Source organism: Salmo salar, chromosome 27, assembly GCF_965601325.2.
Source record: "Salmo salar chromosome 27, fSalSal1, whole genome shotgun sequence".
NCBI lineage: Eukaryota > Metazoa > Chordata > Actinopteri > Salmoniformes > Salmonidae > Salmo > Salmo salar.
The window spans coordinates 23,771,970-23,785,751 of NC_138317.1; the positions used below are offsets into that span (position 1 = coordinate 23,771,970).

At 42.1% G+C, this 13,782-nt stretch overlaps 1 protein-coding gene across 2 annotated transcripts in view; it reads right to left on the reverse strand.

The window, feature by feature from the left end:
* The window catches only part of LOC106588686 (PHD finger protein 14), a 104,477-nt gene extending 91,291 nt beyond the window's left edge, over nt 1-13,186 (reverse strand). For both annotated transcript variants that reach the window (XM_014177927.3, XM_014177923.3), the window contains exons 1-6: nt 13,088-13,186; nt 12,134-12,250; nt 10,414-10,722; nt 9,873-10,324; nt 9,094-9,241; nt 1,849-2,008 (exon numbers count right to left, since the gene is read on the reverse strand). In XM_014177927.3, the coding sequence (XP_014033402.2) occupies nt 1,849-2,008; nt 9,094-9,241; nt 9,873-10,324; nt 10,414-10,722; nt 12,134-12,250; nt 13,088 (1,187 nt within the window). In that variant the 5' untranslated portion in view covers nt 13,089-13,186. The remainder of the gene's footprint in view (nt 1-1,848; nt 2,009-9,093; nt 9,242-9,872; nt 10,325-10,413; nt 10,723-12,133; nt 12,251-13,087) is intronic.
* Between the last annotated feature and the right edge of the window lie 596 nt (nt 13,187-13,782).

Genomic DNA, 13,782 nt, shown 5'->3' on the forward strand with positions numbered 1-13,782 from the left:
TGCAGCAGAGGTAACTGCACCTCATCTTGCAGCACAAATAAATGCTTCATAGAGTTCAAGTAACAGACACATCTCAACATCAACTGTTCAGAGGAGACTGTGTGAATCAGGCCTTCATGGTTGAATTGCTGCAAAGAAACCACTACTAAAGGACCCCAATAAGAAGAAGAAACTTGCTTGGGCCAAGAAACACGAGCAATAGACATTAGACCAGTGGAAATCTGTCCTTTTGTCTGATTTGCCATGTCTTTGTGAGATGTTGAGTAGGAGAACAGATGATCTCTGCATGTGTGGTTCCCACCGTGAAGCATGAAGATGGTGGTGTGATGGTGCTTTGTTGGTGACACTGTCTGTGATTTATTTAAAATTCAAGGAACAATTAACCAGCATGGCTACCACAGCATTCTGCAGTGATAAGCTATCCCATCTGGTTTGCGCTTAGTGAGACTATCATATGTTTTTCAACAGGACAATGACCCAAAACACACCTCCAGCCTGTGTAAGGGGTATTTGACCATGAATTTGACAATCACCCGACCTCAACCCAACTGAGATGGTTTGGGATGAGTTGGACTGCAGAGTGAAGGAAAAGCAGCCAACAGGTGTTCAGCATTTGTGGGAACTCCTTCACGACTGTTGGAAAAGCATTCCTCGTGAAGGTGGTTGAGAGAATGTCAAGTGTGTGCAAAGCCATCATCAAGACAAAGGGTGGCTACTTTGAAGAACATAAAATCTATTTTGATTTGTTTAACACTTCTTTGGTTACTACATGATTTCATAAGTTTTATTTCATAGTTTTGATGTCTTTAATATTATTCTACAATGTAGAAATTAGTAAAAAATAAAGAAAAACCCTTGAATGAGTAGGTGTGTCCAAACTTTTGACTGGTACTGTATATATATATTTTTTTTAGGACGTAACATATAATATGAAATGGATGACATTGTACACTACTGGCTAAAATTATACAAAACCTTTATAATGCATCTTTAAGTTATATAAGTAAATGTGTGCTGACAAAGCTCTATTAAATTAGGTACTGCAAAATTTGAAAATGTAAACATTGCAAAATATGAAAACTTCACTCAGATAATTAACAGAAATGAATCACTTAAAAAGCTTTTAAAACTTCACTAGTTGATTTCAGCAGCCCAAGCCACATTCTCTGACTGAGCATCAGTTGGTGTGACACATTTTCACATGCGGACTTTGGGGACGAGAATTCGAAGTCCAATATAAAGATATCCATCTCCAGCAAGCAAGCGAGCGCTCCACAGTTTAATTTGCTGTGTTTTTCATGCTCTAGTGAAGTAGTAAATTCGGGTGCAGGCTGGCTGAGGAGCCTTATCAGCGACAGCGTGGCTGGAGTCTCCACGCTTCACATAACACACTTCCTCTCTCTCTATATCCCTCACTGTCTCTCCTCTCTTTTTCTCCCCCCTCCTATCTTTCTCTCCTTCCCTCACTTGCCTTCTTTCCCCTCTCTCCATTCCCTACCCTGCTCTCTTTTTCTTCCCCTTCCTTTCTTTCCCTCACCCTCCCTCTCATTCTCTCTCCCGGTCTTCCCTCTCTTCTCTTTCCCTCTCTCCACCTGCTATACTTTCTCCAAAGCTGAATGCATGCACAATTTAAATGGAGAGAGGCTTTAGGTCGCCTACAGTGAGTTACCATTAACGGCCAACTACTTTTGTTGATGTGGTTAAAGGCAATTCCTATAGTGTAGGCAATTCTTAGTGTGTTGATTGCAATTTCAAGAGTGTGTGTGATTGGTCCAATGTAATTTGCCCAAATGAGCAAATTAAATCATGTTAAAAATCATAAAATCACTGTGTAGAATCATGGCCCACCTCCCAGCATCAGTCTCTTTGAAGATCCCGTCCTGATTGGGGCAGAGCTCACAGCTGGGCGTGACTCCGTTCTTGCAGGCATCACAGAACCACGGTTCCGTGGAGTTCTCCGAGGCAGAACTCATGATGGAATCACTCTCCCCGTCCACTCCATAGCAACCTGGAACACATGTAGAACGTCTGTCAGTCACATCGTCAGAGGTGCTTTCAATAATGCTGATCGGTAGCTGACAACAGTTAACATATTCCATTAGCTTTTACGTTTGCTGCGGATCCTCTTAAAAGGTGTGAAGGCTGAGTCACACCTACGACCGAGAAGACCAGAGAACAGTGCCCTGACAAGCAAACAACGTGTCAACTTTCTGTTTACTTGTTTCCCCTAAAACCTCCAGAGAGCTTTCAATCTACTCTAAAACTTTTTACTCCAGCGTTCTAAGAGGGAATATTTTATCATATTGTCGAGTCTTCAGAAGCCACACGCAAAGCACGCTAATATTTTTTCCAGGGTTGCCAAAACAATTACTTTCGTTGATGCGGTTTCTATGGCTGCTATTACACTGGCCAAACGTGGTCCGCGCTACAAATGAGGGCAGCAATCAGCCTCTCTGCCTTCCATTGAAGAGATAACACACTGGCTCCTAATTCAGTCAACCAGCCTCCAGGCTCTCTGAGCGATGGGAGACTCACAAATCAAATGCTCAATGTTGTACATGCTCTGCATGCTTGTCACTCTGGACCACACTCGGGAATCAGTCGAGTCTGACGACCAACCGACGGCAAACATTGAGAAGCCACACCAGACGGCAATGTTTATTCAGTTGTATGTTGTTTTTTCTCTGAGTGCATACATGTCCTCTATATGTGCTCTCTGATTTTGACCATTTGCTTTGCATCACGGTGAACAGATAGGTTAGAGTGGCTTGAAAACGATGTTTGTCTGTGTGGAAAACAGGCGTGTTATATAGGGTACTGCTGTATCCAGGTCATCATTGTAAATAAGAATTTGTTCTTAACTGACTTTCCTAGTTAAATAAAGGTTACATTTACAGCAGGTTTATTTATGACCAGGTCAGGAAGTCCAAGTCAGAATTACATCAATCAAGTCAGGATTACATCAATCATGCACTGATTATTTCAATAGGGCAATTAGTACACAGCTGGAGCTTCATCCTGACCTCCAAACCACAATCTCTGCCTCACATTTAACTACAACAAACTACAAAAAATGTCCTTTCTCAATGATTCCCCCCACAGTATGTAGGCAAGGGCAAGAGGCTAAGTCCCCAGGTGCTCCAATATAGCTCAAGGTTTATTTTCTTTAAAAAAAAGATATTACTGAAAATACTGCTGGCAACAGTTGGGTGCTTAATAGTGATTGGTGCTTTGAACCAAGGGGACCGGGAGCTGTGAACGATCACCACGCTGGTTTTACCGACTTACGGCTGAACCGTCGCTGCAAATCTCCGATGTTCCTTTTGAACCGAGATACAAAGCTGGAAGCACTAAGCCATGGGGTGCTGGCTAATGTGAGCTAAGCTGACCAAAAGTGATGACTACGGGGTAGCTTCATAATCCTCCAAGTGAAGATTATCCTTGTCACAAATGACGAGCTTGGCAGTTAAAGAGGTTATATGGGGTAGGGTATAGTGTTGACTAAATCAAGAGAAGAAGTAATTTGAACTGTATTATGATTTTATAAGTGAAAGAAAGATCTCACTGGGTATATGGTGCTGCTGAGGAAGGAAGGACGCGGTAGTGCTTACAAGACATGAAGTGTTAACATATAAGTGTGAATATGAGTGTGTGTGTGGTTCTGCATCTCCATCTGTTCTAATATGAAGATTAGTGTTTTTCTTTTTCCCAGGATCAAACTAATAGGCACACATCATTTTGGTGAGAGAGTAATCAGTTATTTTGACAGTGCATAGATGGGTTCATATTTTCATGTTGGCAGCGATCTCACACTAATCTCTGTACGGTTCTCAACACACCCAACATAATGTCCATCTCTCCCTCCTCCTGAGAGTGAGGTGGAGAGAGTACACAAACACACCTGTCAGAGCAGCGCCATTAAAGGGGAATTCAGTTCATTGTTATCGATGCTGCTTCAGTGTTACCTATTCCATCCTTACATCTCATTTAGATTTCAGACACAAATTATTTCAGATGGAAGTCGAACAAATCAATATTGTTTGAATATTTTGAGAAATGTACATAACAGCTGTCTCTTCATACATGCAGTTAAATAATTGTTTAATCAATTCAATAAACCAATATTTTATGTAAAAACAAGTCAATAAACGAATACCCTATGTAAAAACAAGTCAATAAACTAATACCCTATGTAAAAACAAGTCAATAAACTAATACCCTATGTAAAAACAAGTCAATAAACTAATACCCTATGTAAAAACAAGTCAATAAACTAATACCCTATGTAAAAACAAGTCAATAAACTAATACCCTATGTAAAAACAAGTCAATAAACTAATACCCTATGTAAAAACAAGTCAATAAATGAATACCCTATGTAAAAACAAGTCAATAAACTAATACCCTATGTAAAAACAAGTCAATAAACTAATACCCTATGTAAAAACAAGTCAATAAATGAATACCCTATGTAAAAACAAGTCAATAAACTAATACCCTATGTAAAAACAAGTCAATAAACTAATACCCTATGTAAAAACAAGTCAATAAACTAATACCCTATGTAAAAACAAGTCAATAAACTAATACCCTATGTAAAAACAAGTCAATAAACTAATACCCTATGTAAAAACAAGTCAATAAACTAATACCCTATGTAAAAACAAGTCAATAAACTAATACCCTATGTAAAAACAAGTCAATAAACTAATACCCTATGTAAAAACAAGTCAATAAACTAATACCCTATGTAAAAACAAGTCAATAAACTAATACCCTATGTAAAAACAAGTCAATAAACTAATACCCTATGTAAAAACAACTCAATAAACTAATACCCTATGTAAAAACAACTCAAACTAATACCCTATGTAAAAACAAGTCAATAAACTAATATCCTATGTAAAAACAAGTCAATAAACTAATACCCTATGTAAAAACAAGTCAATAAACTAATATCCTATTTAAAAACAAGTCAATAAACTAATACCCTATGTAAAAACAAGTCAATAAACTAATACCCTATGTAAAAACAAGTCAATAAACTAATACCCTATGTAAAAACAAGTCAATAAACTAATACCCTATGTAAATACAAGTCAATAAACTAATACCCTATGTAAAAACAAGTCAATAAACTAATACCCTATGTAAAAACAGGTCTGAAAAGAGAAACTTTTTGCCATTTAACTCATGAGGTTTTAAGCATCCAAGATGGATGCTCTTAGATTAGTTACATTTCTCCCTCAATGGTAACACTTTCCATTCCAAGGTTAAGTGGACCTATTCAAAAGCACTCATAGAAGCAGAGCCGATGTGCAAAATGGGGCATCACAGAGACAACACCCACACACACAGAGCCCAGATCTCACTAAATAACACCAATTACATATGATGTAATTGACGGTTTTAATGACAGATGTGTGTGTTTTCAGATGGAATGAGCAGAAAACAACTGCCAGCTGTCTTCCTCTAAATCACCGGCACTGAATTAAAACTCCATAATAAGATGGAGACCAATCTCTCAAAACATGACTTTATTCTGCTCCTTTTTAAAAACAATGCAATCATTCTCATGGCCAGTATACCATAGAATAAATCATTTCCTCGTTATAAGGGGGAGAAAAACCACAAGGCTGCTACGGCTTGATAGCGTTTTCACTTCAATTCGACTTTCTAAACCTGTTTTGAAAGGAAGACAGAGAGAGGGAGAGCGAAAGACAGAGGAAGAGAAAGAGTGGAGTAATTCAATAATAAGTATAATTCAATGTTCTCGTCTGACAAAGGCCTGATAATGGATTACAACGCTATTTCTAAAATGAAAATGAACTGTCAATAAGCAGCTTCACAATGCATTGTTTTCTTCTATGGGTCCCATTCATTCACTCATCTGCACTTCTCCTCTAGGCTTGAATTCATCTGAAAACACTGGATATAAACACAATACAAGCTTAATATGTTGTGGATCACTTAAAGGCTCACTCTGTGATATTTACTATGAATTTGAGAGTGGTTTGGCCACATTTCTCCAGCCTCATTATAGAAAATCAAGTGGCAGGGCTGGTGTTTTGTCATTATTTTATTAAGGTGTGGGCCTTTAAATGCATTTCAGGGCTTCGGGAGCTGCCCTTGTGGCACCAAGGTTTCTGCAGTTAGTTGAAACAGCATGAGGGAAAACATGGTTTTTAACCTTGAGCTGAGCTCTTAACCCACATGAATATGATAATTACCCTGGTGTATAACAGGAGATACGGAGGATGTACAGAAGGCATCTCACTGCCATGGATAAGGCCATATGTCTGCTAAGCACTAAGCTCTTCATGAACCTCATCTAAGGCAAGGCTGCCTTCAAATGGCACTACTAAGAGGACTGCGTGACAGAGGAACAACAAGAGTGGGTATTGACAATGCTAAAGCTACTAGGCCTATACTTCAAACAGAACGAAGGGTAGGCTCTTAACAGTTCTGTAACAGACTAAACGATGTCATATGAAATGGACCACGGGTTGAATGTAATGCAAAACATAGGGAATGAGGTGTCATTTCAGACGCAGCCATACACTAGCACCCTTACAGTGAAGGGGGATAGAAGGATTTGTGCCTTGTATTGGATCCGTTTTACAGTAGAAGAGTGTCAGAGAGAGTGTCAGTACTACAGTATGACACACGCCAGACCAGTTAGTCACACATGGACATTGTCCATCCAGCGACAACAAACAACAGCCCTCTTAAACATAGTTTCCGACTGAATATGCATTTAAACAAATGAGCCCAAACAGTAGCGCCTAAATGAATTAAGCACATTTGAGAAAATAATTAACTTTACGGTCCAGAACACGTTAGGGAGCCGAGTGAACTCAATAGCACAGGGATTTAATTGGTGGTAGAATGATGTATGTCCCAAATGGCACCCTATTCCTTATTAGTGCACTACTTTTGACCAGAGCCCTATGTAGGGAATAGGGTGCCATTTGGGATGCAAGCAAGGCCTATTAATGACAATGTCATGTTCTTATATTAGGGGAGAGCATTTTAACAGCCACACTGCTTTAAATTACACTAGATACCAGCACACTGCTGAAACAGGAAAACTGCAAGACAAAAAAGACTAGAAATTGTAAAGAAGGGACATAAAAACAATCAAGAAGTGACTGGCTTCACTACTGAAAAGCTAGAAGGAGCATTTAGGCTTGAGAGAGAGAAAGAGACACAGAGAGAGACAGAGAGACAGACAGAGACAGACAGAGAGAGAGAGAGAGAGAGAGAGAGAATCAGAGCTTTTTTAATGGCGATGCAGTTAATGATGTCTGTGATCATTCAACACACACAGACACACACTAGCCCATGCTAATCAAAAGCAGCTAGTCTGCAGGTTCCAGGGCTGTGACAGATACAGGCTGTGTCTGTACGGACAACTGGCTATCTGAGCCTCTGCTGTGCTCACCAAGGCTTTTGATCTCTCTCTCCCCCTCACTCCCTCCCTCTCTGCACTGGACTTCCTGCATCATCTCCTTTCATCCATCGTTCCTTCCCTCTGGTCCGAGGAGGAGAGTTTCTGTCTGAACGAGGGAATGTGTAGTGCTCCGGAAAGGAGAACAAAGAGTTCTGGAGTCAAGCAGAGACGAACGAGGTGGTCGGACGACTCAACCAAGCTGCAGATAATGACAGCTCATCTCTCATCTCTTCCTCACGATCACTCCCTCGTTTTCTCTCTCTCTTTCCTGTTACAATCCCTTGTTCTCCCTCCACCCTCACCCTCTTATTTTCTCAGAATAGTGAGTCAGGGACATCATAAAGAGCACTGTGCCTCTAAAGCCCAGAGGAGGATGGAGGATAACCCAGCCCCTTTTGACCCCAAAACTATGAGCTAAACATGAGCTGGTTGGAGCCAAAAAGGCTAACAAAACAATCCATGCATAGTTTAAGCATCCAGCATCCTCTCCTCCTCCCACTACAGTTGAAACTCCTGAGTTGGCAAAACGCCAGCTCACTCTCCTCTCATCAGGGTGGGTAGGGCACTGGGCACAGAATCTGTAGAAAGGCCCTGCTATTCCTCTGTTTCCCATTTCATGCCAGCATCATCCCATGCATATGACAGGTTCTGCCTTGACGTGTGTGTGTGTGTGTGTGTGTACGTGGGGGGGGTCAACTTTCTGAGCTGCTGCGCATAGCTGCAGTTGTGACATGGAGGCAACCGTGTGGGCCAACCCTCTCCTGAATCAACCAACCTCCGTCTCCCTCGGGGCGCCTGGCACTGTGGTGCTGCTGGCTCACGAGGGGGGGGGGGGGGGGCGTGTGTGTGTCTAAGAAATGGCTTGCGAGGGAGGGGCAGTGTTCAGTATGGAACAGCTGTCTGTTCAGTCAGGGGGCGGCCACAACACTCCTACCTGCCAGCCTCTCTCCACCACGGGAGGAGAAAATGCCTCAGTGAGGCTAATGAAGGAGAAAGAGAGTTCCTACTTGTCACTTTCTTGCTCTTCTACAGTCCTCCAACCTCTATGCATGTCTTACTGTGCATTTTTTCTACATTCCGTTTGTAGGTGCTTTAAAAATCAGTAAAACATCTGTAAATAAATAAATAAAGTGATCGTAATTGAAAATTAGCGCTGTCACATTGATTCAGTGGTGTGCATGGGCAGCGTTACCACGTCTGTCCAGAGAAGAAGGCCACATCTGAGACACGATTTAAGAAGCCATTGATTTTGTTTCCAACCAGTCAGAGGGAGACACAATGAGCTAATAATGCTAGATGAAGAGGAAGAGGGTTAGTCTGTTAGTTCCCCAGCCAGGGCTGGATGGGGAGAACGCACTTCTGGTTTGCTGGTTTCCCTGCTTATGTTTAGGTGTGGGGTGGACAGTGAAGTGGTGATTATTTAGTGTTTGTTTCTGGTTGTGGGTATATGGAACATGCTACCAAAACCCAACCTGGCACCCAAACACCGGCTCATCTTTAAATCTCTGCCTTACAGAAAAAACACAAACCTTCTGACCCAAACCTGAACAGCTAAGATAGTCCTAGCCCTTCTGAACAGCTGTGTTTCTGACCTGTGCTTACCGTAGAAGTAAAATAGGAAAAAGCTACAGATCTCTTACCTTCGTGTACAGTCACACCACAGTTGTCACACTGGATGATCTCGTCAGCGTCCTCGCTGTTGTCTCCCAGACACACACAGCAGATCAGGATGTGTTCCATCCTCTGGGCCGCCGCGCTCCACGTCTGGGCACGCTCCAGCAGGGCATCCTGGGTAGACAGGAAGTGGGAGACACAGTAAAGTTTCGGTAAAACCATTATCAATGCACCCTTATACACTATATTGCGGCTGTTGCACACATGTTCTGTTTTAAACTAGGTGGAATGTATAGGTCTCTAAAATGTCTTCATCTCCGTGTTTGAATGTAATACACTGTTACATGTGATTCTAATATGCTTGTATACAACGGACCAGAAAAAATTAAGTTTCCGGCCTCTGCAAACAAAGTTCCTCCAAGTCCTGAATCTAAAGCCTCTCACAATCTCTCCTCTCATCTGACCACAGATCATTATTGATAGACAGCAGTAGGCTAAATCTCATTCACACAGATGGACTCTAAACTAAGTCGATTAGCCTAACACAAAGCTGTATCTCTCTAGCAGTCTCTGTGGTTCTCTCACTCTGATACCATCCAATCTCCTCATTGGATTATATGATAACTCTGTGGCACATAGTAACATAGTGTTGGGCTGGTTAACACACTGGATCCAATGAAGGGATCAGAGAGTTATACCAACTTCTCTAACAACTTTCACGACTACATGATACACCTAAATGCTGAGGGTGTGAGGCAGTTTGCCAACAACAAAGTGTGATAGAGGACTTAAAAGTTGTGTTTACCTTGTTGCTCTTTCCCTGTGACAAGCTGTCATTGGTCAGCTCCTTGTCAAAGACACTGCTGCTTATCACTTTCTTCTTGGGTTTCTTCACCTCTTTATCACTGTCGCTACTGCTCCCTTCTTCGTTCTCATCTTCATCATCACCACCATCGTCATCCTCGTTGTCATCATCATCACTACCGCTCCCTCCGTCGCCATCTTCCTCCTCCGGCTCCTCCTCTCCCTCGCTTCCTCCTCTCTGAGCGGCCGCAGCCTTGGCTTTCTTCTTGCCGGCGGCAGGTCTCCAGTCGTTGTCGTCTTCGCTGTCGTAGTCGTCCATCTCGTTGAGCTCTTCCATGGTGGTGAAGTCCAGCATGGGGCGTTTACGACGCAGGTTCCACTTCTTGGGCTCCTGTGTGGCGGCCGTCCTCCGCATTACCACTACTGCATTACCACTACCCACATTACCACGACCTGGATCAAGGGTTTTATTTTTCATGTTTATAAAAATACTATAATTTCAAAACATGAATGTAACAAAAACATTTTAAAACATAGCCTACCTGTGCCACTCCCGCTTCCTCCACTCCCAGCCTCTGTGTCCGAGGCCTTCTCCTCTCTACTCCGTCGGTCCCTGGGCACCCCTGATGGAGCAGGGTCTTTAGTGGTGGTGGTGCTAGTGTCAGAGGACGGCTGCTCTTCCTTGGTCCTCTCCTCTTCCTCTGTGGGGGTGTCGTCACCTGTCAGCTCCTTGGTCTGTTCCTCACCGTCCGTTGCAGAGCCGATGTTGTCCGAGTCACTGTCGTTGTCCTCAGCAGCGCTCTCCTCCTTGGACCCCTCCTCATCACTCCCAATGGCACTACCCTCTGACCCTAGAACAGAGGAGAGAAGGACAGAGGGCATGTTCAACATGGAGTATGAATGAGGGCATGTTCAACATGGAGAATGAATGAGGGCATGTTCAACATGGAGAATGAATGAGGGCATGTTCAACATGGAGTATGAATGAGGGCATGTTCAACATGGAGAATGAATGAGGGCATGTTCAACATGGAGTATGAATGAGGGCATGTTCAACATGGAGAATGAATGAGGGCATGTTCAACATGGAGAATGAATGAGGGCATGTTCAACATGGAGAATGAATGAGGGCATGTTCAACATGGAGAATGAATGAGGGCATGTTCAACATGGAGAATGAATGAGGGCATGTTCAACATGGAGAATGAATGAGGGCATGTTCAACATGGAGTATGAATGAGGGCATGTTCAACATGGAGAATGAATGAGGGCATGTTCAACATGGAGAATGAATGAAGGCATGTTCAACATGGAGAATGAATGAGGGCATGTTCAACATGGAGTATGAATGAAAGCATGTCTGCTGTCTTAATCTCTTGTTTGTATTGAGACACTTTAAATAAAGATGAACATGATCAAATCATGTTGCTAAGTGATAAAAGCAAAGTTGAATTCAGCTCTCTAACATTATATTATGTAGTCTAATCTACAATGCAGATTAACAAGAGTTGTTGGATTTCAAGGTGTCAGGTGACAGGTCCAGAGTCCAACACTCCAACACCACAGAGCCCAGGAGGTTCACGGTACTGTAGAATCTCATTATCAGCTTCTGGCCTCAGTGTGTGTGTTTCAGATAGGGTGGATGAAGACCTCAGGGCCAACAGAGTGATAAATCCAGCCCAGGCAGAGTGGCAGGCCCGATATCGCCTCAGCGGCCACAGCCTCTCTAGATCATGCCGAGTCAGTGAGAAACACCGCTCTACAAGGTCACTACAAGACACAGACAAGCAGGGTGATGAGGATTTCATCTAAACCTTGGAATGCCTGTATCTGAGAGTGGGGCGGCACTGACAGACGCACCGGGCAGAAAGTAATGGTGGAGATAGTCTTCTGAAAGCTGTGTTGACATGGAGAATATCACAGCTAGGAAAATCTCAAAGATGTACATTGAAGTGTCATTTAAAGCTATTCAAGCCACAGCTAAATAGAGCCTTCATGACTACGAGTAGTCCATGATGGCCAACTTCTAAAAGGATACACAACCAAATAGCAACAAACAATAGAAATCCATGCCTTGCTTTTGAGTACATTTCAAGTTGGTTTGAATAATTCATTCTGAGCTCCATCTTTCTCCTCTCCAGTTCTATCTGAACTGACAGAAGAACATAACAGGAATGAACTGAGTGTGTGGGGGAAGAAAGGGTGTAATTTACAGGGGGGGGGGGGGGTGGATGGAAGAGGACCCCCACTGCGGTTGGTTACCTGAGGCATCTGCGTCTCCCACTTCGAAATCACTGTCGTCTGAGCTGTCATAATCTAAGGCGTCCAGCAGAGAGGCAGCCAGAGGCTTCACCTGCCTGCGCTTCGACCCACGGTCCACTGGGAAGAGGAGAAGAACAGAGGAAATTCAGTGCCATGGTAGAGAAGTCCCACCACCTTCATCATTAAAGCCAGGCCTGGGTCACCATTTAATGTACTGAGTGTTGCAAATATAAATCATGATTACAAATAGCTCAACAAACCAAATCAACAATGAATTGTATATTTTGCTGCAAATTTTCAGCTGCCATTGCCTTCCTTTGTTATTTTATACTGATCAAAATTCATATTGCAGTAATTGCCATGATCTCGGTATCAGACATATAATATGAATATAGGCTAGCCTATGCAAGCAGGTGTTGTGGTGTTGATAATCATAGCAATGCACATAACTAACTAGTCACAATGATAGTGGCTGTGTTGGTTGAGACGAGTAAAGCACATGTTGCTATGCAGGCATCACAGCTTGACCAGCAGGGATATGGCTAGCTAAACTAGCTAGCTAGCTGGCTAGCACTATCCATACAATTATTACGGGAACAATGCTAGCTAACGAACGTTAGCTAGCTTTCGGAAAACACGTTTTGACAGATAATGGAAATACATAGCTATTAGTTACAACTGTAACATTAGCGGAATTGCTCGTCCAGTAACAATGTAGCTAACATTAGCTAGCTCAGTAGATAACTATATTGTTTACAAATTGGCTAGTTAGCTAAACAGCATTCAACTGTCAGACTAGCTAGACGGCTAGACAGCTAGCTAGCAATGACTCGACCCGCTAGTAGTATTAATTCCATTATCTTCAGAAAATAAAACGTAAATTGTGGGCTTCTCTGCATAAAAGCATGCTACTTTCTTTTGTCAATTATTCATTATATTGAAAATATCACTCACTTTATCCGTTTTCTCGTTTTTACTTGATTGAACAATGGCACAAAGAACGCCTCCTCAAAACATGTTATGTGCACAACGTTAGCCACAAGAAGTGGTGACGTTCAGCACAAAATGATGTTGTAACCATGGTAACCGTTGAACGGTGTCTCCGATTATGAAGAAGCTTGTGTAAATGATCGAGGATGGAGTATAATGAGATAACACAAATAATAGTTTTTTTTAATGGCATTTCACACAGATAATGACATGACATAAGCCCATGACCCTCAATAGTCATGAAAAAATATGTTCAACATTGTAGGCAGTATTTTCTTTGATAGGATCAAATACACCTCTGAGTCCCAGTGATGTTACTGTAAGCCAAAATCCTGCTAGTATGTCACATTGGCACCATAATTCTTTATCTGGGTTAAGCAGAATGTTGTGTGGAAACAAATACTACAACTCTCATGTCCCCTCATCTTCATTAACCTTATTAACTGACATTCATATTAACTTCTGAATGATTATTTCTGAGTTGATGGTGAGTAGGTAGAGAAACACCTCTCTCAGCAAGTCTTCCTGAAGGTACCAGATGCTTTTCTTTTTGTTGATGTACCATATATGACTGTGTTGGGGATGGTTAGTTAGATGCATATTATACTGAACAAAAATATAAACACACAGTGTTACAGTTCATATAAGGAGTTACAGTT